This window comes from Miniopterus schreibersii (assembly GCF_964146895.1).
Source record: "Miniopterus schreibersii genome assembly, chromosome: 3".
Taxonomy (NCBI): Eukaryota; Metazoa; Chordata; class Mammalia; order Chiroptera; family Miniopteridae; genus Miniopterus; species Miniopterus schreibersii.
In genome coordinates this window covers 104,759,445-104,784,646 of record NC_138103.1, presented here as the reverse complement: position 1 = coordinate 104,784,646, position 25,202 = coordinate 104,759,445, and the positions used below count along the sequence as shown (strand labels likewise).

At 39.1% G+C, this 25,202-nt stretch overlaps 1 protein-coding gene across 5 annotated transcripts in view; it reads right to left on the bottom strand.

Moving 5' to 3' along the window:
- Window positions 1-1,079: 1,079 nt before the first annotated feature.
- The window catches only part of GPBP1 (GC-rich promoter binding protein 1), a 47,313-nt gene continuing 23,190 nt past the window's right edge, over window positions 1,080-25,202 (bottom strand). For 3 of the 5 annotated variants that reach the window (XM_081133585.1, XM_081133586.1, XM_081133589.1), the window contains 10 exons: window positions 19,433-19,556; window positions 19,078-19,301; window positions 16,553-16,619; window positions 15,450-15,509; window positions 10,340-10,524; window positions 9,581-9,721; window positions 7,830-7,997; window positions 7,265-7,452; window positions 3,723-3,825; window positions 1,080-1,548 (listed from right to left, as the gene is read on the bottom strand). In XM_081133585.1, coding sequence (XP_080989711.1) covers window positions 1,390-1,548; window positions 3,723-3,825; window positions 7,265-7,452; window positions 7,830-7,997; window positions 9,581-9,721; window positions 10,340-10,524; window positions 15,450-15,509; window positions 16,553-16,619; window positions 19,078-19,301; window positions 19,433-19,556 — 1,419 coding nt within the window. In that variant the 3' untranslated portion in view covers window positions 1,080-1,389. The remainder of the gene's footprint in view (window positions 1,549-3,722; window positions 3,826-7,264; window positions 7,453-7,829; window positions 7,998-9,580; window positions 9,722-10,339; window positions 10,525-15,449; window positions 15,510-16,552; window positions 16,620-19,077; window positions 19,302-19,432; window positions 19,557-25,202) is intronic. The other 2 variants (XM_081133587.1, XM_081133588.1) reach the window with 1 other exon arrangement.

The following is a 25,202-nucleotide window of genomic DNA, read 5'->3' as shown; positions in this document are numbered from 1 at the left end:
AGGCCTATTTCTAAATGAAAGCCTTAAGGTGTATCTCATACTTTGTTACCACTCTAACTCATAAATTCTGCAGGATGAAACTGTCATTTTTGTTTTAATTTCCCCACCACCGCCGCTCGGTGTGAACAAATAAATCTGGCTTCTGGTAAAAACTAGGGAGTCTAGGCAGGATACTGAGGTGAAAACAGCAAAAGCACAAAAGTCTTCTGAGAACACAATTTAAAAAAAACTCTGAGGATTAGCTCAATCTGACGAAACCTTGAGCATCTTCGCTGTAAGACTATGCTCTTTACAACTAAAATATATATAAACACAGGGGTGGGAAGAAAGGCAAATGCTAATGTGGGTCAACAAAACAGAAGAACCAAAATACAAAGGTACTCTTCCAGCCAGCAGCCAGAAACGATTCCAAAATTAACATGGAAATGAGAATAAAGTGGTTGTGTAACACTTATCCCATAACTGTGTTAGCTGTTGGTGGTGAAAGGCTCCTTTCCGGCCCTCTTTCCTCACCTCAGAAAGGGATCCCCACCAGCTTTAGCCAAGCGTAACTGTCTGGTAACTGAATAAAGCCGTGTGTGTGGAGACCGACACCGTGAACACTACGGAGAGCGACACGTTCTGAAAATCCAGTTTATTTCCATGTGTGGACAGAGCCAGTCAGTGTGATCAGTTTTCTGCACGTGTAATAATTTATCAAAATAGGTTTTCCCACAACAACTCTTTTCCATCAACTCTGAAAATCCTGGTCTGACAACATACCCAAATAAAGCTCTTGAAAATCACCTCGTAAAATTTGGAAGAAAGTGTGGCGAGTCTTTCCTGTAATAGTTACGGAACTACAAATGGCTAGAGAGCAAGTATGTTTTCAAAGGTGACTAGTACAACAGTTGAGCTCAGGAATTAATGTTTTAGTGCACTTTGCTCCAGTTTTAGCCGACATGCTACATTGTCCTTTGGGGGGCGGGGCGCAGAGTGGACGTGAGGGTTTCCACTGTACGAGAGAGAGGACTCTGCAAGCAAACAGTGTAAGCTGCCTTTTTCTTAAGACCTGGACATTTTAAGACAGAAGCTTTGCAAAACATTACACAATTTTTTATTATTAAATGAGAACATCTCATCTGTTACATCGTCACATTGCTAGTCAGAAATGCTGCAGTGATGGAGAGTCAATGCTGGGTCCACCAAAGTCCTCATTTCCACAACATCCATGACAAAGAAAATGTTCCACACAGCCCAACACAACATTCTTGGTTTTCTTCATATTGAAGTCCCCCCAAAAATCTTCTAATGGGGCCTTTTCCTACATAAATTACAGTTCTTCACCTGTACAGTCCACCCTGAACTGCGTGGGAGACGGGTCCCTAAGCCTCTGGCGCTGTCAGGACGTCACACGTCGTCATCGTCCGACGTGTCACTGCTGCTGGTCTCCGTGTCTTCGTTCTCGATCGTGGGTTGGAAAGTGCTGTTTTTCCAGGGTCCGAACTTGAAGTCACAGATCAGGCCGTTTTTCAAAACACCATTTTTCCTCAGACCATTCTTCTGCAGCTAAAAGGTCAAAAATAAGCAGTTAAATACTGGAATAAATTAGTTTCTATTTCTGAAAATGAGAAATTAGAACTAACAGGTTAATATGGTAGTAAGAATTGGGTCCAAAGGTCACCTGTGGAGGCAAGGGGTTGACCCAAATTAGAAACTACTTGAAGATATAAAGTTAAATTAATAATAATAATGTACATTCTACTAATTCCAGCCTTTCAAATTTCTTTCATAAAACTTTTGACGTTCTGGTAATTTTCGTCAAACTCTCTAAACATTCTTTTACAAGACCAAATCCAGCTATATAAGAAGTTACTATCGGAAGTGCTGATGGGGGCCGTGCTCTAGAGGGTTTTGATGGTGACCAGGGTGAGAATCAAACCCAAGGAGCTGCTTCCATCACAGCAAATTCTGTTTCTCACAGACCTGTGCACTAAAAATAAATTCTCTATTTTCTCCCATAGCAGATTTTCTTTCCTACCTAAATTACAAAATTTAAGCTACCTGCTTTCATTTTGAAAAAAACCTCACCGTCTTTATTGAGAAAAACAAAAGCCATGTAGCCACCTCTGGTGTCCTCCCTCAACCACCGTGATGCTTAAAAACACACCTTTGTCGCTCTTTTAAAGGTACATCTTTCCCATCCCCCAAAGTTCCCGTCCTGTTTCACATGACCCACAGCCCAGCGCGACCTAATCTTTCCAAAGCTCGACATCAGCTGTGGAGAATTTTGATAAAAATTCTGTGGAGGCAAGGGGTTGACCCAAATTAGAAACTACTTGAAGATATAAAGTTAAATTATAAAGATATAAAGTCTAAATTTTTATCTCTGATTTTTCTAGATGCCTGTATTATCCCCAAGAACCGGCCATGATTTCTTGAATGACATCAACCGCAGAGGCAACAGAAGAAAAATACACAAACTGGACTACAACAAAATTTAAAACTTCTTTGCATCCAAGGACACAACAGTGAAAAGGCAACCTACGCAATGGAGAAAATATTTACAAATCACTTATCTGATAAGAGATTAATATCCAGAATAGACAGAGATGTAACTCAACAAAAAAACATTAAAAAATGAGCAAAGGACGTGAATAGACACTTCTCCAAAGACGACACACAAATGGCCAAAAGGCACATGAAAAGATGCTCAACATCACTAACCAATGGGGAGATGGACAATGAACAGAAAACTGCAGCGAGATACCATCTCATATCCGTCAGAACGTCCAAAAAGAGAAAACTCGAGCACCCACCACTGGTGGGAACGTGAACTGACACAGCTACTACAGAAAAACAGGATGGCGGTTCCTTGAAAAGTAAAAAACAGACGACCCTATGACCCAGCAACTCCACTTCCGGGGGTACCTCCAGAAGAACTGAAAACGGGCACTTGAGAGATCTGTAAACCCACGTTCACAGCAGCATAACTCACAGCAGCCAGGCGGTGGAATAGGCCCCAGTGCGTCTGCCACAATAAACTGGATACACAAAATGTGGTATATGCACACAGCAGATTCTATTCAGCCTTAAAAGGAAAATCCCGGCGCATGCTCCATGGTGAACCTCGAGGGCACTTAAGTGGAATGAGCCCGTCACAGGAGGACATATACCACATGGTGCTACTCACATGAGGTGCCTAGAGCACTGAGAAAGTAGAGCACTGGGCTCCCAGGGCAGGGGAGCTGGGAATGAAAAGCTACGCTTCCATGAGGCGAGTGAGCTGGACGGTGGTGACGGCTACACAACATGAATATACTTCATGCTGAGCTACACATTTAAAATGGCTAAATGGAAAACTTCACGTTACGTGCCACAAAATTTTTAAATGCTGTGAAAAAAATCAATATATTAAATTCAACCTTAAAATTTTTAAACTAGAATGCATCTGTAGAGAAAATCACTTCTGCATGACCATAACTATTAAAAACCATAATAAATTTGGAAAATCACTTCAACTTTCTGACACTGTCAAACATTTCCTGGTACTCTTTCAAAACGAAACTATGGAGACATGAAACAAAGGCAATACTGACCATAATGTGGTGTCCAATATGTTCCTAAATAAAACTGTGTAAGCCCCTCCCCCCATTCCCCAAAAATGCTTTGTTTTAATCCACTCTTTTGACTGAGAAGGGACAGCTTACAGGGAACCTGCTGTGTGATTCGGGTCACCCTACCTGCTCACTAATAAGCTGGAATTCTCTCATCTCATCCTCTGTTAAGGGAGCACAGGTTTCATCATTTTCACTGTCTTCTTGCCAGCCCATCTCCTTTAACAATCTGGAAAAAAGGGAGGAAATTAATAAATTGAGAGCTGCACCCAAGTAGGATCATTCCACTTATGGTCAGTGCAAGGAAACATTGACCATTACGCAAAGCCCCCGGAACACAGACAAGGATTTGTGTTTATGCCGTGGGTGTCTTTCTGCAAATGAACAAACAGGTAAGATTAAGCGCAATAAAACATCTTAGAGAGTAAGACGAGGGCAAACTGCTTCATCGTTTTATTTCTGGGGTCAGAGGTTCTCCAGAGTGGAAACTTGCGGGCTAGAGACTTGCAATGCTACCTTCGTGCACTGAAAGTAAAAGCAATGCCCCTTGGCTCTATTACTGTCACCACAATCCGTCCTACTCTACCTCACCATTAGGTTTCCTACTTTGAAAAGAAAGGGTTGGGCTATCTCACCCTACTTTGCCATTTTATAATTTATTTATCCAGACACGGCCTCCTGTGCATGACAGTTGTCGTGTGAGTGGGCACTACGCTCCGTAACAACAAAGAAGACTGTTTTCAAAGCTCCCAACCGCATCTAAGCAAAACGACTGCTGTGGCTGTTCTCTTTCCCTCCCAGTTTTTAAAGAGAACACACCTCCTTCTCAAGCACCAGAGGGAGGAGGGCCAGCAGTGGCCCAGCCGTTCTCTCCAGCTGCCAGCAGGAACCCCCGTCAGAGCCGCTGCATCTGACTCGGTGACGTCACCATTCCTTCTTCCATGTGAACAAATTTTATACTGATCTGACTACACTTTTTTAACTAGTATACACTGCGCCAAACCCGGCTGCCTCTGGGCCACAATGTCACAGCCGTAACTAACTACTGCTCCTCTTTCCTTTCCATCACTTCACATTTCTCTCCAGCGCACGGCACTGTCATCACTCTTGAACCCTGCCTCCCTGTGGCATGGTATTTCCATTCCCAATGCCATTCAGTTCAAAGTCTACAGGTTTAGAGTGGTAACTAATTGTTTCTGGAATAGCTGTCAAAACAGACACTCTTGTGTAGTCTCCCTTTCCCCACAGTTAGGGATATATCTCAGCAGGGTCATCTCTAATTCCACTAAGGACTTCACACTCGTCAAGCTAGTCCATCCACTGCCCCTAAAACGAGGTATACGGTCAACTCTAAACACCCCTTCTTCCAAGTGACTGCCCAGCACCTTACCACACCAGTGCCTCACCCTCTAAGCACAGCTTCACAGAGCAGGCAGAAGAAGACTAGAACCGTAGCACCACTCATTCATTTAACAAATTTAAGCCCACAGTAAATGCCAGGTGCCAGACACAGTACTGAACAAAATGGACAAGATGTCTGTCCTCATGGAGCTTAGGTTCTTAATGAAAATAAAAGTGGAAGTAGGTATAGCCCAGTTGCCTGCTGTCCTAGAATTCAATCACGTTGGAGGCGAACCGGCACTAAACCAAACAGAAAGTCAGGTCAATCCACTGCTTTCACGAGTTATCAACCCCACAATGAACCTGGTCCCCGGGGATGTAAGAATTTTTAGTGGAAAAACAATTCAGTTTATACAAAGCAATTATAGTTATGAAAATAGACAATACAAGTGCATAAGCTTTTAATTGCTTTAGTAGTTATATTTCTTCAGTTATTAAAAAGGAACTGAAACTAACAGATTTAAGAATTCTAATGTCACAGGTGTGTGTGGAGCAAAGCCTTTCAGAAATCAAAACTGTAGAAAACAAACAGAAATCTAAAGCAATCCTAGTAAGTGCAAAAGAGGAGGAAAGTTTGGTGCCATATTTCTCCCTCCGTGGTGGTATTTCTATACCACAATTTAAGCTTCAATAAAAGTTTGCTTAATTCAAAACAAACAAACAAGTAAAGCCAAAAGCCCTAAAATCTTTCCTGTAGTGATGCTGAACTATGTGGTTTATTTCAAGACCACAGGAAGGTAAACCATTTCTGCAAAATACCTGCTCTTAACTATAAAATCACAGGGGGAAAAACCACAGAAGTCTGCTCTACACTTGAACACACTTCAATTCTGAGACTAAGTCGCTTACGAGTTCACTATTTAAAAGATGTTTAAGATGATAGTATAGAAGCAGAAAGTGCTCTTGAAAGTTTACAATAAAAAATAAATTGCATCCTGGGACAACTGGGTGGATATCCACTGGAAAAGGGTGACTCTGGAACCTATCTCACCACACAGACGAAGCATCACACAGCAACAAGAATTATAAAATGACTTTGTGAAAATTAAGTTTTGTACTTCAAAAGGCACCATTTAGAAAGTGAAAAGACAACTCACAGAATAGGGGGAAAATCTGCAAATTATATATATAAGATATATCCAAAATACATAAAGAACTCTTAGAGCCCAGTAAGACAAATAATGTGATTTTATTATTATTTTTCAAATATATCTTTATTGATTTCAGAGAGAGAAAGGGGGAGGGAGGGAGAGAGAAACATCAATGATGAGAGAGTCATTGAAAAGCTGCCTCCTGCACGCCCCTGACCAGGAACTGAACCATGATCTCCTGGATCCTAGGTCCACGTTCAACCACTGAGCCACACCCAGCCGAGCCAAATAATGTAATTTTAAAAAGGACAAAGAATTTCAACAGACATTTCTCCAAAGAAGATATACAAATGGCTAATAAGTACACATGAAAAGATGCTCAACACTGTTGGCTATTATGCAAGGGCATATTAAAAACCACAAAAGAAACCATATCTATTAGGATGGCCACGCTGAAAGACACAGATGGTCACCAGTGTTTGCGAGAACCTGCAGAAACTGGTATCTTCCCACAGTGCCAATAAGAAAGTGAAGTATGCACACAAACGCGTAGTTTGGCAGTTTCTCAAAACGTAAGCCCGAGTCTCAGCAATTCCACTCCTAGGTATCTACCGAAAAATGTGCCGACACACAACATGCACACGAATGTTCACAGCAGCATTACCCACAGCATTCAAAAGTACCAACAGCCCAATACCCATGCGTTGGCGAACAGCAGAGCCACACATGCACAACAGGCAACAAAAAGGAACAAAGCAGTGAGTTTGCTGTGATGCCGACAGGCCTAGAAAATCCTGTGCGAAGAGAAAGCAGCCAGATGTAAAGGAAAAAATTCCACGACTCCACTTCCATGAAACACCAGGAAAAGCAGATCTACAGAGGGGGAGGTTGGGCTGCCTACAACACGGAGGAAAAATGAGGGCTGACTGCCAATGAGCAGGGGGTTTTCTTTGGGGTGCAATGGAACTGATCTGGAACTAGATTGTGATGACAGCTGCACAACTCTGAATATACTAAAAAAAAAAATCTGCGAACTGTACTTTTAAAATGTATGAAATTTATGGCCTATAAATTTTGTCAATAAAACTGTTAAAAAATAAATCACAGCCACAGCCATTTCTATCACATCAAAATCCTGGATACAAAAAATACAGGTAAGTAAGAACAAATACTAACCTGTGTTCTGCCTCAAGTGAACTTGAAAGAACGTCCGTTTGTGGGAAGGTTGAAGACCGAATGATCTGCTGGGAGATAACCGAGGCATTGCCGTTCTCTTGAGGAATTTCGTTTTCATCAAAGTTTCGGTTTATATCTCTGTCCTGGTGAGCACTATTGCTGTTATGCAAATTAAAGGAGTCGTCATCCTGGGTGTTGGGCAGTTAACAAAGAATGAGAGAAAACAGCAGTTACACACGCAGCAGATCCTGGTCAACTTCCACTGACAATATGTAACTGTGGTAATCATTAAATCTAGAGGCCATTCTCCCAAGATAAAATCTAAGCTTCGATGGACACACACAGCTTCCTAACTCTAGTCTTCACATCTACTCAACAAAGGCAAAACCCCCAAGGATGAAGGCAGGCGACTCAGAGAAAACAAGAACCATACAAACAGGATTTTTTCACGAGAACCACAGGATGAGGAAATGTCCTTGAGAGAGGAAGCCACTGAAGCTTATGCAAAGGTCCCAAGCGGTGTCTGCCCAGATCCTTCAATAACATGTCCCTCAAACCGAGTCACCTTCTCAGAGCCAGCTTGGCTTCCGTCCTCGTGCTCCTCCTCCACCCGGTCCCTCTTCAGGGCCTTCAGGAACTCGCTCTTCTTATCCGTGCGCATTCGCGTCAGCTTGGTTAGTCGGGGCTGCTGACTAAGTTTGTCAACAGGTGAAGAGGAATTCGAGCGGTTACACTAAGAAAAAAATTCAGAAATATTGATAAATATGTACACAGAGAACTAACGTCAATAGAAAGCTCATAACCACAACTTCCTTTCATCTTTATTCACAAAACAAACCTGGTTTTAAGGTCTATTTCAAAGACTACTTTCCTCTATCCCTTTACGTCTTACCTACCCCACTGGATGAATACACAAAAGAATTTTCTTACCCCAGAAACAATTACGGTCTGATAACACAAAGAACTAAGACTCTAAATTAGGAGTTTACTATTTTATAAAATAAATCCAGAAATTGGATTTATTTAAGCATTTCTAAATACATAGAAAAGCAGTGTTCTATTACCCTGTGCTCCACAGAGTTCTAAGGCTGGAGATCTAATAACAGCTTCAATGAGATCTATTTATATTTATTTACATGCAGGTACATGTAGAGTTTATCAGGTAGGGTTTCACCAGGGAAAATGTTTGTGGAAGGGCAGGAGGGACAGGAAAAAGGATCATGTCCCGACACTTTTGTTTTCAGTGTTTTAATTTGACAGTGGGATACAGCAGGAAACAGAATGTGAGAACTCTGCATCAGAACTTTTTAACCATGGAAATAATGCTTAACTGTTGGAAATATGTCTGTAAGACTGTAATGAATCTAAGCCATAATTAACCAGCTAAGAATGCTGGTCCTCCCACCAGAGCTCTCAAGTTCTATGACTGAAAACTGGTATATGGGGACTCTGGTGTTCCCATACAGTGCCCAGAGCAATTTCAAGTATAATTACACAATCACAAGTGTCTTTTGACCCTGAACCAGTCAGAAAACCCCTGGTATCACAGGTCAGAAACCTGGTCAAATGACAGAGAAATGCTTGACTTACCAGGCATCTCAAGTAGGTACAATAATACACATATTTCCCTCTTCTTCCTCTCCATGTCCTCCCCTAAGTTATTAACACTAATAAAATTTCCATCAGCCCCTAAAGAAGATGGTATCATACAAATCCTCAATTTTAGCAAGGTTCAATCATATGCACAGCATAACTCTAATCACAAATGTCAAAACTGTGGTTTTGCTAATTCTTTCCTTAAAAATTATTCTTCCTGGCCTGGCCAGCATGTCTCAGTAGTTGAGCATCGACCTAGGATCCAGGAGGTCGTGGTTCAATTCCTGGTCAGGGAACATGCCCGAGTTGCAGGCTCGAACCCCAGTCGGGGGTGTGCAGGAGGCAGCCGATCAATGACTCCCTCATCATTGATGTTTCCATCTCTCTCTCTCCCTCTCTCTTCCTCTCTCTGAAATCAATATAGATGTATTTAAAAAATAAAAATTAAAATAAATTATTCCTTCTGGTCAGTGGGTATATGGTATTATTTTCTATACATTTTGAGATATTTGGAAATTTTCATTAAAATTTTTAAACCTTATTCCTACTTAATGTTCAAAAGTGTCGGCAAATAGAGGGGAAATATCTAAATAAAGTTTTGTAAAACAACTACAATGTCCCACACTTTAATGTCATTTAATGAATCTGTCTTCTGCTGTTAACAAAACCGTCATGACTACAACACGCTACATCCCTCAGGAATAGTTTTAAATGCCACACCTCTTTCACTGATGGTGTTGACGGACTGAAATTCTTGGTCGTTGATTTGAAAGCATTGAAGTTGCCAACACCGTATGCAGACTCATGAGAGAAAGAAGTCCCAACTTTATTTTCTTTAGTTTGGCTTTTCCATTGTGTAGGCTGAAGAAAAACACACAAACATTACTATGTATCAAAAACACAGACCACACTGAAGAGAGAAAAACAAAGGGGACAGTAGAGAACAAAGGTGCCTGCATGCAGCTCCTGAAAGCAATTCCTTTTGCGTCACATCTAACTGTCCCCAGGACGCTCTTGCATCTTTTTCTACAAACAAAGTCAGAGCGTGGTCTTCAGAAAAATAATTCTGACTGAATTATTTTTTCAAAATTTTATAAACTTAAAGTTAGATTTCTTTTACCTAATGTCAAGAAAACACTAGTGGGAGTTTCAAAAACCTAAACCAGTACACTGAGGAAACAGCACTATATATTATATATTACTATTATTAAGCAAATATATCACAGATGTACCTAGAAAAACAGAAGTTTTACAGGTTTCACTTACTACTACTGAAACAAGAAAGCACACAGTGGACAAGCACACACGACATTAAAAGGGTAATTAAAATTAATGACACACAACAAGGCAGTCTTTCCACTCAGAAGTCTGCACCCCATAAAATAACCCAACAATTTGCTGTAAATTTTTTTAACACTCTTTTCCCAAAATAACTCCATTGACATCCACTTAAAACTTGAATTTTAATTCAGAACTTACTTTTGTGGGTGGAGCAGCAGGCTTAGGGACTAACCCTTTATAAACACTTGGACCAGTCCCGTTCTTAACTGGCTGTGACTGGAGAGCTCCTCCTCCTGGGAACCCAGAGAGCTGCGGGTCTTTCGCGTTCCCTTTCTTAATGACCAGCATCCGTGGAGCTCTAGGGTTAGGGTTCGGAGGGTACTCTGCATAAATAGAGCGCGAGCAAGAGTTACACACAGTTTAACATAATATCAACCACCAGAAGAACAGTACACTCTACATCTTGACTGCACTTAAAAAATAACAGCTGCTCCCTGGGTAAAATAATTAAGCTAATTAAGTATGAGCTACACTCCTGCTTAAGAAATACAGCTAAAACATACCTAAACAGAACATAGGAAGAACTGAGCAACATCAAATAAAACAGATGAATTCAGCTAGACAGTGGCCCAGAGATGTTAACTCTGACCAAACCAAGATTAATCAGACTCTAACATAATCGTTAAATTTTTTTTAATTTCAATTTTCATCCTACGTACTCTTAACGCATTGTATACGGGAAACGTATTTATACGTTTTACGTTGACTGGTAGTAGAGCGCGCAATAAAAACTACCCGCAAACAATGTGGTAAGCCTTGGAATATAAAGTATATTTTTCTCTTCTCCATTTTGAAAAGAGAATTTTCCTAATTCCTTTTCATTCTTTTTACTCTCGCTTATAAAGTTATTACCAATAAGCAAGGAACTACAGCCCCTCTATTTCTACTTCAGTTGACTAATGAAAGAAAGAGTTCTACTTTGATAATACCAATCAATTCATTCAAATATTTATTAATCATCTAACCGCACTGAAGGCATTTGTGAGTAGCAGGGTAACCAACTCAACCCTAGCTTCTGAAGGTAGTACTAGGAGTAACAGTTGCTAACTAAAAGCTTTTCTCAAGACCACAGCAGTTGTTTAAACAGGAAAAACTCCTAGATTTTAATCGGTGCGTGTAATCAAACAAGTGTTGCATGCAAGCATGTTAGGCTTATGGCAATGAAAAATTCTGAAAGCATCGGTTTCCTAAAGAGTTCAGAACATCCCAGGAAATCTAAAGTTAGCTTTGCATATTAAACAAGACAGGACCCTGTGACACAGTAAGTTGCATAAAAGTGCTGTCAGGATGCTCTGCCTCAAACCAACCAAACCCAGCTTCCTACTGGGTCATCTGAGAAACTGCACTAAACAAGGAATCCTGGGGACACGGAAAGACTCGAAGTGCACCTGAGGCCTCAGATGCTGTCAAATACAGAGCTGGCACAGGGCTTCACTCAACCTGAAGGACAAAAGGACAAAAGGACAAGGACCTGGAGCAAACTAGGCGAAGGCTCATCTTTCCAAAAGTTTCACACACGTTATCTACAAGGGCAAACATTCCAACTTCTTGGCTGCCTAAAAAGGCCCAAGATAAAAATGCCAAGAAAGGCACCTTCACACACACAACACAAAAATTATATCGCCAGCCAGCATGGCTCAGCGGTTGGCTGAGCACCGACCTATGAACCAGGAGATCGTGGTTCGATTCCTGGTTGTGGCACATGCCCGGGGTGCAGTCTCGGTCCCCAGTGAGGGGCGTGCAGGAGGCAGCAACCAATTGATGTCTCTCTCTCTCTCTCTCTCTCACACACATCGATGCCCAGCCCCCCTGTGCCTCTGTCTTCCCATCCCTCCTTTCCACTCTCTAAAAAGAATCAACAGGAAAAAATCCTCAGGTAAGGAATTAAAAAAATTCAAAAGTCAATGGTGAAGGGAGTGGCTCAACTCTTTGGAAGAAAAATGAGAATTAAAATACTGCCACGTGTAATAAATACAAAGTAAATGGGCCACATGCCTAATTCAGAGCTCACACTGCAATCTCTCAGCCCTTCTTTCACTATACTCTCTACAAAGCTGCCAGATTTTTTTCTGATTCAATCACTTACTACTTTATTCTTTGCTATATCACTTAGAAATTTTTTTCCTTTCAGCTTTTTGATAAATCTACTAGAATCTCCCTGGCTTATTGGATTTGAACAACATAACTAGGTAACACTTATTATTAAACACCTATAGCATGACCAAAGATTTTGCATAGTAGACAAACATTAATAATGCTTCTCTCACGAGGATGACTGTAATCATCCTCCTCTCACACACGAAATTCACTCCAAGAGAATAGTACAGCCTTCCCAAAGTCTAACCAACAAGACCTAAGTTAGGCCCCAGATCTTTCTGATCCCAAAGCCACTGTGTTACTACACATACAACTGAAGAACATGGAATTAAACTACTGCTAGCCAGATACTTCGAACTGTTCACCATTCCCAACTAAAAGTACTGAGTCTATTCCGAATGGTCAGAATACGGGGCTTATAAGTGTGCACTACCCAGTGACATCAGGGCCCACCTCTTCCTTCCCCATCATGTTGATGCAGTTTTAATTGAGTTTCCTCATTATCTTGACACAAGAAATAACTTTAACGTGGGAATGAAAGCAAATAGCCAAGTGAAGGGTAAACAGTAATTGAATTAAGTTTTCACACTAATTTGGGGAGGAAACTTACACAAGACACAATATACCCATACTCAAAGAATCCGTACCATAGCAATTAAAACAAATTCCCATTGTTATACTATTTTTTAAAATTCTTACCCAAGGATATGCTTTTATTGATTTTTAGAGAGGGAGGGAGAAACATCAATTGGTTGTTTCTTATATGCACCCCAAAAGGGGATCCGCCTTGAAACCTAGAAATGTGCCGACAGGGAACTGAACCCGCAACCTGTATGGTTTACGGGACGACGCCCAACCGAGCCACCAGCCAGGGCACTGAGAACACTATTTTAACCAATAATCTGTTAAGATTATTTTTACATAGATTGATGCTATTTGAATTTTGTTGGGTTCTGAATTTTTTAATTTAATGTACAAATATTTTGTTTTCCAGTAGTATGAGTGTTAATCAAATGAGTTGCACGAACTTATAATTTATGCCATCAGCAGGGATATATTTTTCCTTTAACAAGGTCCCCTACATTACTCACAGGAAGGACAGGCTTAAAGAAATACACTTCTAAAATAAAAACAAATGATGAAAAGTAATACTTTTAACTCTGACCAAATAAAATTTATATGGGTCAAGTTGTCCAATCAAACCCCATTATGTTCCCTTCTCAACCCTGATGATATGCTGTATGACCTTCTTCTTCCTTATGTAATAACTTTAACTGTTTCCATATAAAAAGGACATCAAAGAAAAGTGGGGTCATTTCAGTAACAACAATTTACTAACATAATGCTTTTACAAATAAATCTGATAAAGATCATTCCCGTCTCTTAACTCGACTTACAGAGCTCCTTTAAAAAAACCCAAAAACAGTAGTTTTCAACATGATCTAACTCATTTAATGAAACCATGTCTATATGCTTGTGGCTAATATCATTGGAATTCTCTAAAAAACAACCCATTGTTAAGAACTAGTCACAAACTTACTGTGATTGTGAAAGCTATGCAAACAAATTTCTTAAAAATGAACCTTGATGCTCTCAAGCAGTATATCAAGTATGAGCAAACATCAGAAAACTTCAAGTTAAAATGGAACAGACACAAATAGAAATACGGAGTTGAAACAAGACTAAGCTTTAAGTTCATTACTAATGACTGAAGTTCTCATGATTTAGTTTTTTAAGCACAACATGTTCATTAGGCTCTGCCAGTAATATACTGCTGGCATGTTGTGTCAACATACAAATAGCCAGTAGACTCCTGAAAACAAAAAAAGCAGTCGCTAATTATGTCTCAAATTGCAAACAAACACATAATATTAACACACATCATTTTATCTCTTCTTTCTCACCCCCCAAATCACAGAACTAAATTATTTTAAAATTCTCACAGGCACAATAAAGCACCCTGAATTTTGTTTTAGTTCCACATTATTAAGGACACAGAAATAAGATTAATTTAATAAGCATTAATCCTGTGCACCAAACAACAGTGGTCCTGGTTAAGATCACGGATACAAGCTGCACAAGATGGTTTCCAGTAAATCTAATTTAGTTCTAAGTAGAAGTAAACTTATGTGACTATATGTAGCTTAATTACTTTCCCACAAGATATTTCTTAAATTGGTATATTATCTTTAGATTCTTGCAATTTCTGATCTATAGAAAAACAGTTTCAGGGACAAACTGGTTTATTTTTAATACATATTACAATTCCATTATTAAATTTTTACTTACCTGGAAGGAAGTAGCACTAGAAAAGGCCTACTGAAGTTTTTCCTAAATTTCTCTCATGTCTTCCTCAGGAACCTAATAGCTATTTTAAATGTTGCAATGGGTAAAAAAAGCCCGTGTGTGGTTCAGCGGTTGAGCATGGACCCAGGATCCAGGAGATCGAGGTTCGATTTCCGGTCAGGGCACATGCCCGGGTTTCGGGCTCAATCCTGTCAGGGGCGTGCAGGAGGCAGCCAATCAATGACTCTCATTATTGATGTTTTTCTCTCTCTCCCTTCCTCTCTCTGAAATCAATAAAGAGACATTAAAAAAGGTGGGGGGGGGGTAAAAAAAAAAATTTGGGAATCCAGGAGGGGGGAGTGAGAAAGGAATAATAAAGTGCAATACGATGAACGTTTCACTGTATTCCTATGGGAAGTACTGGGATTTACCGATTAACCAAGCCACAATTCACCATTTATCTCCTAATGCAGACACACTTCTCAGTTTACCTAAGACACAGTAAAGAGTAAATCTTCCTTTTAAACATCTTTTCAACTAGTGCTCAAAATCCTTATTACACCAACCCTGAAACAGTAGAACCAAAAATCTTTATATTAATACACTGTATTCTCAATATTTTCAAAGATGTATTTGCCTTTAAGTAATTTCTAAAATTATTAACCAAGGATCAACACCAGTAATATCTATAGATAGTTTTATATGACAAATGCTCACTGACATTCTTGACTTTTTATTTACTTTCGTTCTAATCAAACTCAAATCATTCCTCATTTCTTAGAGATTCTATTTAACACCATACAGGTGGTTCTATATTCTATGCAATCAGCTGTTCCCAGAAAAACTGAATAATAAGGAAACATACCTAAGAGAGGAGCTTGGGAGATTTTTTTGGTTGGGTATGTGTGTGTCTGGGCGTGTAGGCCTGGGGAGAGTGGTAGAAATACTAATTTGCAATACAGAAAAAACAATGCCATTCACATGGTTCTAACAAGTGTCTGACCACCCCCCACCCCCGCCCTCAAAAAACCCTTAAATAAATCTGGAGATCAAACAAAAACAAAATAACTCCCCAGAGTATCGCCCCATAAATGCAATAAAGAACAGCACAGGAGGTGGCAAAGTTTAAAATAATGCCTTCGTGTCAGGACTAGTGCGCTGCCACAGCCACAATCCTGGTTTTGATACATTGTTGCTTTTCAATAGAAAATACAGATGAATGTGTACAAGTTCCAGAGTGAATACATCACCTTTGAATTTGGTATCAAATAATTAAATTTATTTTGCAGGTATCAAATCTTTGTATTACAAATTTTTTCCATTATTTTAAACTTCACTTGAATCTTTAAAAAGCTAATTTATACTAAGTGCAGTTTAATCTTTTGTAAGATGCTATCAAATTAAACTCTAAGCAGTTTTAAAGAAAAGGGAGTTATTTCCAGAAAAACTGTCATTAAGCTTGAAATCAAAAAGGCAAATAATTTCAAACACAGACTAGTTCCATAGGCAAATTTACACAATTATATGTAATACTCTCTATGTGTAACCATTTTTGTAGGTAAAACTATTAAACTTATGTCACACTATGATTAGAAGCACGTATCTTTCCAGTTAAGTTTTCAACTTTGAAAAACTAAAAATTAATTTAAAACTAAGTCTTTCCTTTAGATTACTGAACTGTTTTCAAAGGAATATCCATTCATTACATTAACTTACAACCGTTTTTTGAACATTCATGTGAGTACACTTAATGGCACAAACATGGGCAAATCAATTATTTCAACTCAATCTCTTCTTCTATCCCCAATATCTTGTTTTTAAAAGGTAAGTGCCACCTTTTTTGTAGCTTAGCACATCAAAACATATTTAAAAGATTTAATTCTAGCCTATTTATTTTTAAAAGCACAGAAAAGTGAAGCCTACAAACAAATCTTATTACCCATCAAAGATAGATCAAAAACTACTTACCCCATACACCTGCAGCTAAAGACTTATTCTGATTTGGTTCTCTCTCATATTCAGGATTTAAAGACGGCTGAAAGAAAATTGAAATAAAAACAATACAAAAAATGTTTAGACTGCTCACATTTTAAAAAAAGGAATCCTTTTAAAAGTAATCTCAAAATCACACTGAAAAACCTGATGACATAACTCAACAACTGAAGACTAATTTTAATCGTAACCCTAACTTTCAGCTTAGTTGCTCATCATTAAACCGGTTACTATCTACACTCGCTCCCAGTCGGACAAAACAAAGAAACTGTCTTCAAAGATCTTCCTCATCCCCAACTGCCTGAGGGGGAAGTGTCAAAAAAAACAAACAAAAAGAAACCCACAAGAGAATGTAGTCTTTGTATCAATCGGAGAAATGCCCTTTCTCAGCCTAAGATCTGAAGCAGGGAAGAGGGAAATCACAATGTCCCCTCACTGTTGTTTTCATCACTGGATGCTCTTTAACACAGTCACTCTTCAAAGCAAAGTGCAAATTCTTATTTTAACAAGTGATGCTCAGAATATTAAAAAGAAATGGAGTAGAAAACTGAACGTGTACTCTAAAGCTCATCTTAGTAGATATGTTTACCCTCTAAATTCTTAATTGTCCATTAATTACATCAGATACGCTCCATGTTACCCAGTAACACAGCCTGGCACGTCATAAAGAAGATGCTTAACGTGCTGAATAAAACGAATCCTCTACTGACATGACCAAAGAACCCACAGAGGGTCCAAACTAGAGGACTGAGAAGATTGTGGCGGAGGTTATCCGTGCTCTCTCAGAACTACACTAGGGTAAGACACTAGACTCCAGGGCTGTATGCCAGCTCTAGGACTGCAACAGCGGGTGCTCGCCTCTAGGAAGTGGGGGTGGGGTGTAATAATAATAGCAGCAACTAAGTTGTGTGTGTCAGGCACTGTTCTTTAAGTGATGAATTTATATCACTCATTTAACCCTCACAACACTATCAGAGCATACTATCATCATCTCTGCTTTGTTTATATTATAAAAATTCCATCTTATGGTAACTAGCAAGTAGAAACAGTGGGCTACAGGAATGGGAAGGCATAGTGATTCCAAGGTTACCTGATTATAGGACCTAAGCTAATTCTTGGTCTTCTCTTTCCTTAACCCCTCGCCTGCCCTAAATCCAATCTGTCATATTCTTTCTCTCACTTCCACCCTCTAACCAACCTACCATCACACATCTCAAACCACACATCTTCACCTGCCACAGATCCTACCCAGTCAAGCATCGTTTTCTCCTGAACCATTGCTCTCCCTGCTCTCACTATGATCCATTCCAATTCTAACTACTGGAGTGGTCTTCAAAGAAACTAAAATCAACTCACATGACTTCTCCAGAGAGGCTTCCTGCTGCATTTGTAATTAAACTAAAATTCTTTACGTCACAAGTAAAAGTCCTCAGTTAGAACCTTTCCTGCCTCTTTAACTTATGCTAATGCTATACTGCCTAATGCTACTTTTTACTTGCACTGGTCTGAATTGTTTTTTATCCCTTAAACAAGACAAGCTTGCTCCCATCTGAGGGCCATCCAACTAGCTCTTCCCCTTTCTCCCAGACTCTTAACAAAGCTCTCCTTAAAGTTCAGATTAAAAGACACTTCCCCAGAGAAGCCTCTCCTGCTCTGCCAAGCCAAAGTAGCCACTCAATCACTTCCTGTCTAAATTCTCTGCAAAATACTAATTATTTTTCCTTTTTATAGTACTAAAGTCCCCAACAGAATAGAAACTCAGTAACAGTAGGGACCTTGCCTGCCTCGTTCTCCTATGTATTCTGAGGCCAAGAACAGCTACCTCAGAGCCACTCAAATATATGCTGAATGAAGAATGAACATATACACAAAAATAAATCACCAGGAGTGAATCAATTTTTATAAAACTTGAGAAACATTGTGTTTAGATAAGCCAGCCACATGGTGAGATTTACCAAAAGGAAAAATTGAGAAAATTTTGTTTTTCATTAGTTCACACTTGTTTTTAGTGATGGAGTTACTATTCCTAATTGTATCTGACCCAGGCTAACAATTAGTTTGCCTTCCCTGACCACAAAGAAAATTCTGAATAGAGAAAGTAGCTCAAAGAAAGGAGAGCTGTCCTGAGATCGGCCTAAGAGTCATGCATAAATAACCAAGTGCTAAGAGAGAGAAGCTAAGTAAAATGTACTGGTAAAATATTCTTTCCAAAAATGTAAAGATAATTATGATGCACTTGCAAATAAGCCACTAAACTCAGCCGTTACTTCTGAGGGAAACGGTTTAAATTTCTCTAAGGAACAGAATGACACAAACTTACCAAGTTTTTAAGGACCACATGGTGAGCGAGACAGAGGAATGAGGAGAAGGGTGCAGAAGGGAAATTAGGAACAAAAGCCTTAAAAACTGGGCCTATCAAGGGCGACCTCAGTAGAAAGTCACCTTGTGCCACAATGGCACCTGCAAAAACCACATTTGTACTAAAATTACAAGAAACTTACAAAATCCTCGGCCTCAAACTGTTTGCGTTCTCTCTTGTCTTCTTTCCTCCCTGTTTCATTGTCAGGGATGTTGTTTTCGTGTAGTCCTTGGCTTTTTCCAGAATGGAAAATACTGCTACGAGAACGGGAACTGCCACCATGGTATCCCCCTCGATGATTTATGTTTTCAGTACCATTTCTGCCATGGGTACGCCATCCATTTTTTTCTTTCCTTCCAAAGTTACCTTTTTTGATAATGATAAAGTATTATAAATTCAAAGAGATGGTTATGCTTAAATACTGAATCACAATAAGCACACTCTTAAAAGAACATGAAAAAAAGAGTCAAATTCTATCAGTCCTTAGCAAATTTTACCTCCATTGGAACGTCCAATACCACAATCAAAGCCATCTGAAGAGTTGTGTCGCCGACGATTCACATCATAACGACTCTCTGTCCATGAAAAGTTTTCAGAATGCTTCTCAAAATTCAGTGAGGACTGAAACAAATTATAAGCATGTAGGTAAATAAACATTTAAAACCTAAATGTAACTAATTCTCTCTGGCTTTATTTTCAAGAATGTTAAATGGTTAGGCAGATTGAGTAGTTATTTTCAATGTGTTTGACAACTAGTAACTTATAAGGCGAATCCATTGTTGGTCTACTTTCTCCTACCTCATGAAAACGGGGCAGCATCCTGAAAGAGCTGACACTATAGCTACTCACCCCACTTGAAAGGTAAGATGGTGTAGCGAAGACATGGCAAAATATGGTGTTTTTCTTTTATAACTAAATGGAATGCTCTGTATCATACAGTACTTGACTTAATTAGTTCAAGGTTTTCTTCAATATTAGACAATTATGGCAAATGAAGTTAGTTCCATTTTAAGTGCTCTAGATTTATTTCCAAACTCCTCTTTTCCCCAAAACAAATGTTCAAAAAAGTTATCAAAAGAATATGTGAGCCCAGCCGGGTGTGCCTCAGTGGTTGAGCATCGACCTAGAATCCAGGAGATCAGGGTTCGATTCCCGGTCAGGGCACATGCCCGAGTTGCAGGCTCAATCCCCAGTCGAGGGTGTGCAGGAGGCAGCCAATCAATAACTCTCATTATTGATGTTTCTCTCTCTCTCCATTCCTCCCTTTGAAACCAATAAAGACTTAAAAAAAAAAAAAAAAGTGTGAAAACCATTTTAAGAAATTAGAAGTGTATAAAAAAACCCAACTATTTATAAAAGCTGCTGGGTTCCCCCCCAACACTAACCCATTAATCTGATAAAATCACAACCAAAACTTGGAACTGTTTTGAATGCCCTGACCATTTCTCTGGGTTGTATTATGTAATGACCCCCCTTCAGGACAAGGAGCGGAGTTCCTCAGTTCAAATGGAAACCCACTATCTATACCCAGCTGGGCCACTCCCTCTCACATTGCCCCATGAGACTTCTTGGTGCTGGCTCCCCTGCTACCTTAGGCCTCCTGCTGTTTGCTATGCCACGAAAGACACAGTCCTCAATTATCTCATGTCTTCTGCCAGCATCCACGTAACATTAACAGGCTTGCTAAGTCATGTATGGCAACTGAGGTTGCAACTAATGACAACACTGCCAATGTCTCTTAACCAAAGTGACATAACAGCAACCCAATCCAATTCAGGTTTAACCACAAATCCCACACTGAAGTGGTCTGTGTCCCGTTCAGGTGGCATGTTTACATATGGGAAAAAAGGGTTTTGGCCATCTACTGGCCCTATAATTACAGGTAATGACACCAAAAAAATCAGGTCAGTTTATAATGCTTCGAGTGGATCTTAACAGATAAGAGTGGCCTTAGATCATATACTGGCTGGCTGGAAAACCCGTCTACTGGTCCCCCCTAAAACTTACTTACTGTTGGCTGAATCCTGGCCTCAACCTACTACTTTGGGTTGTTGATTTATTAAGTTAATGCTATTTATTAAGATAAATTAAGTAATCCGGTTCTAGCCTCTGTTAGCTTAATCAGAGTGGCTGACAAGAGTGGTACAGTCATGTGAAAATTCAAGACTGGCCAAGAACATGTGAGGCTAATGAGCAGATTGTTGAAATAGGCAATCTACCACAAGCCCTGAGGATCCCCGAACATTCTTACTTGTGTGCCAAGAATACAAGGCCTTGACTGCTCTCTAAATGGCCTATTTCTAATGGTTATATTTGTAGCACACAACATTAAAAAACAGGTAATGTCCTTCTCTGGGACAAAGAGCAGGATTATCATAAATGTGGTAGACTCACCACTGAGTTTAAGGGTAGCATCCAGCTGGACTTCCATGTCAAACCCTAGAGGTCTTAGGGGGCATAAAGAACCACGCTTATGTTGCTTGCTGTGCCGTAATAAAGTTTTTAAATAAACAAAGTTTCACAACTTCTACCAGCATCCAAGGCCAGCTTATTAGCTTGCAAGTAGGATAAAATCTCAGACCCTCACAGACTGATATAAAGCCAGCACAGTAAAATAGGAATAAGAAATACAAGTAACAGGACTGAAAAGGTAAATTAAAAACTGACAGCATATGTGAACAAATATTTATCCATATTTAAAAATCCCAAAGACATTACAGACTAAAAATTAATTAAGGTATCTGCAACAAGGTATCTGCAACAAAGACTTAATAAAAAAGCCTTTTAAAATAGTGACTAGTAGCCCAGCCGGGCGTGGCTCAGAGGTTGAGCATCGACCTAGGATCCAGGCGATCAGGGTTTGATTCCCGGTCAGGGCATATGCCCGGTTGTGGGCTTGATCGATGACTCTCTCATCATTGATGTTTCTGTCTCTCTCTCTCCCTCCCTCTCCTTTCCTCTCTCTGAAATCAATAAAGATATATTAAAAAAAAAAAAATAGTGACAAGTAGCCTTGGCCCACCAGTGTGGCTCAGGTGGCTAAGCGTCATCCTGTGTACCAACAGGTTAATGGTTTGATTCCCAGTCAGGGCAAATGCCCAAGCTGCAGGTTCGATCTGATCGAGGTGAGAGCACAAGGGAACCAATCGATGTTTCTATCTCATATCAATGTTTCTCTCTCTCTCTCCAACTATCTAAAATCAATTAACATATTTAAATAAGTAAAACAGCAACAAGTAATGTAAGGCACTTAAATACATCTAGCCAAATACATACAAGACTAAAAACAAAAAATGTAAGACATTAAAACTGGCATACACACACACACACAAATGCTTATTTGCATATACTTCCTAAACCAGTATGAAAAGAAAGCAACCCAAAAGAAATAATAAACAAAGAATGAACAGGCAATTCACAGAAACATAGCCCAATGTCCAAGAACAGTGAAATGCTTTTTGTAACAAAGATTGCCACAAATGTTAACTCTGATAATCTGACAAAATTTTGGGAAGAGTGTAAAGTAAACAGTTGGGGCAGCGTAAAGGAGCATAGCTCAGTATACCACAGGGAAGAGGTTTTGGTAATATCTAATCAAGTCCAGGCAATTTTTCTTTTAACTATACGTTAGAGCCTTGCTATTTCAAGCTTGGTCCACAGACAAGCAAAATCAACATCACTCTGAAGAGTGTTACAACTAGGACCCTGTCCTGAGATCGACTGTAATCAGAACCTGCATTTTAACAAAATCCCCGGGGTTATCAATTATACATTAAAATTTAAGGAGCACTGGCCTAGAAAATTCTTACCCATGTATAAAGAGACATTACAAGAATATTCAATGCAGTGCTCTCTATAGTAGCCAAAAGTTATAAACAACCTGAACTTAAATGGAAAAATGAAATGTGGTATAGCAGCACAAAGTAAAATACTATACAGAGTGTTATACAATTACACTAAATCTGCAGATATCAACATGGAAAAAACTCAAAGGTAGAATTAATGCAAAAGCAAGATGCAGACATATAAATGATAAGTCATTTATATAAATTTCTGAAACATGCAAAACATGCTATTTCTTGACATTCACATACGTAATAGGAATTAAGAACATGCACTGCGATAACCTCTGGGAGAAAAATGAAGACAAAAAGGGATTATAAAGAAGTAAACAGTGGACTTCAACTGTACACATCATGTTTTATTTCCAAGAGATCAAGCTAGTAAGACAAAAAAATTAAGATATGGCAACTGTGGGTAGTAAGTGTTCATTCAATTCTTTCTACACTTCTCTGTACATTTAAATATTTCACTAAAACCTACATTTCTTAAGAATTACCAAGACAAACAAGCTGTATAAAAACATATGCAATATTTACGGCAAACAAATACATCAGTATGGAAAGAGCGATTACAAATCATTTTCAGAAAGTACTACCAAATGTAAAAACCTTCTGATTCAGTGGAATTTACCGTACAAGTATATTACTGCAGCTTAGTCCATTAATAAGTGCTAATTAAATAATCCATGCAGATCGACTCAATAAAAGATTATATAGCCACTGAAAAAAGTTACGCGCCCATGTACTGACTATAGAAAGGTATTAAAGATGCCATCCTTGAAGGGAAAAAAAAGTAATTTCATTTCTTTACTCAAACTAGGATACATGAAATACGCTCTGGTGTGTGCATAAAAGCACCCTGACATTTCACTTCTGAAAATTAGTCTACTACCTAATAATCAAGAAAAGAAAGTTATTTTAAAGTCAGGCACACATGGATTACTACCCCAACTCGAGAACTTTGGAGCAGGTTCCTGGTCTCTCTGAACCTCAGTTCCCTCATCTGTAAACGAGGAGGAAAAACAGAGTCTACCTCATACGACTCTGTCACAGTGTTGTACAAGACTACAAGAAACACCAGGTGTTACAATGCAGGTATTACAAGGAAGAGACCGTCTCTACCCCTTTCCTTCTTACACATTTAAATTTTTTCTGGGTTCATTAAAATACCTGAAACAGTAACAAAAAATCCTACACAGTAAACAGGAAGTGGCTACCAGTCTGACCAAATTCGTCATCCTCTGTTGGCCTAAAATTTAAACAGCACCTATGTTCCATGCAGTCTGACACCGCTTACACTACTGAAATGTACAATAGTGATCACTGTTTTTTAAATGTTACCATGAGAGAATCAATAAAGCACTACTGCTACACTCTAGCCATAGAAATAACTACAGGATAATAAATACAAATATGAAAATGTATTGAGTGTGGCAGAATAACATGTTTTTTATTGTTTTTTTTGGTTTAAAAAGAGAGAAAAAAATTTCCCTACTTTCTGTTTCTCTTCCTACCAGCCACGTACTGGCACTTTCCTTTTTCAAACAATTGTGACAATGAAAGGTTTCCTCAGCTGAATGACAGGAATCGTTCTACTGTCCTTCCTAAGGTAAGACAATGGGAAGGAAAGTAGCTATAACAAGACTTATCTAAAAAGATACCTAACTTTTTGAGGATCTACAACCATTTCATTTTAGTATTCCTTCAATAATAAAAATGTTACTTTTCAAACTGCAGGTCAGGATCTAGGAAAGGGTGATGAAATGGGTTCCGATTTGCATTTTTTAATGGAATAAAAAAGAAAAGACCGCAAGAAAAGATATTAGTGCCCCACAGGTGTATGACTTTTTGGTTGCATCTAGGTGAATACAAAAACATTTAAGTGAAACTTAGGTCTTACTGGGTCCCAATAAGCACTTCAAAAGGCAATGCCCTGTGCCAGGTATTATCAATGCAATTTAAAATTCCACCACATGATGGGGCTAACATTCCACACACCTCAGAAAACTACTGAAGTTCAGTTCTGAAAATATTTTTACCCTTGAATTCAAGTCCTCATATCATCCCTTCGAACAAATAAATGAAAAGACTCCCATTAAGTTGAATCGGAGAAACCAACAGTAATTATTTGTTCCAGTTATTCAGCATAAGATTTAACAGGGCTCCGGCAGAACACAGCAGGTTAATTATAAATGAGAATCCATAAATGGTGATTTTGAGATGAAAGGATAAGACAGAAGGTTATAAGAAGTCACATAAAAGTCATTACTAGAAGGTGTGTATTTTGTTTATCAAAACTACTTTGGGTAAAGTCTAAAGAAATAGTTCCAAATACTGCTAGTTAAGAGTTCGAATTTATACCATTTTCTGGAGGCAATTTAGAATGAGAATTTAGTACAAGCTAGCTATCCCAATTCTCAAAGTC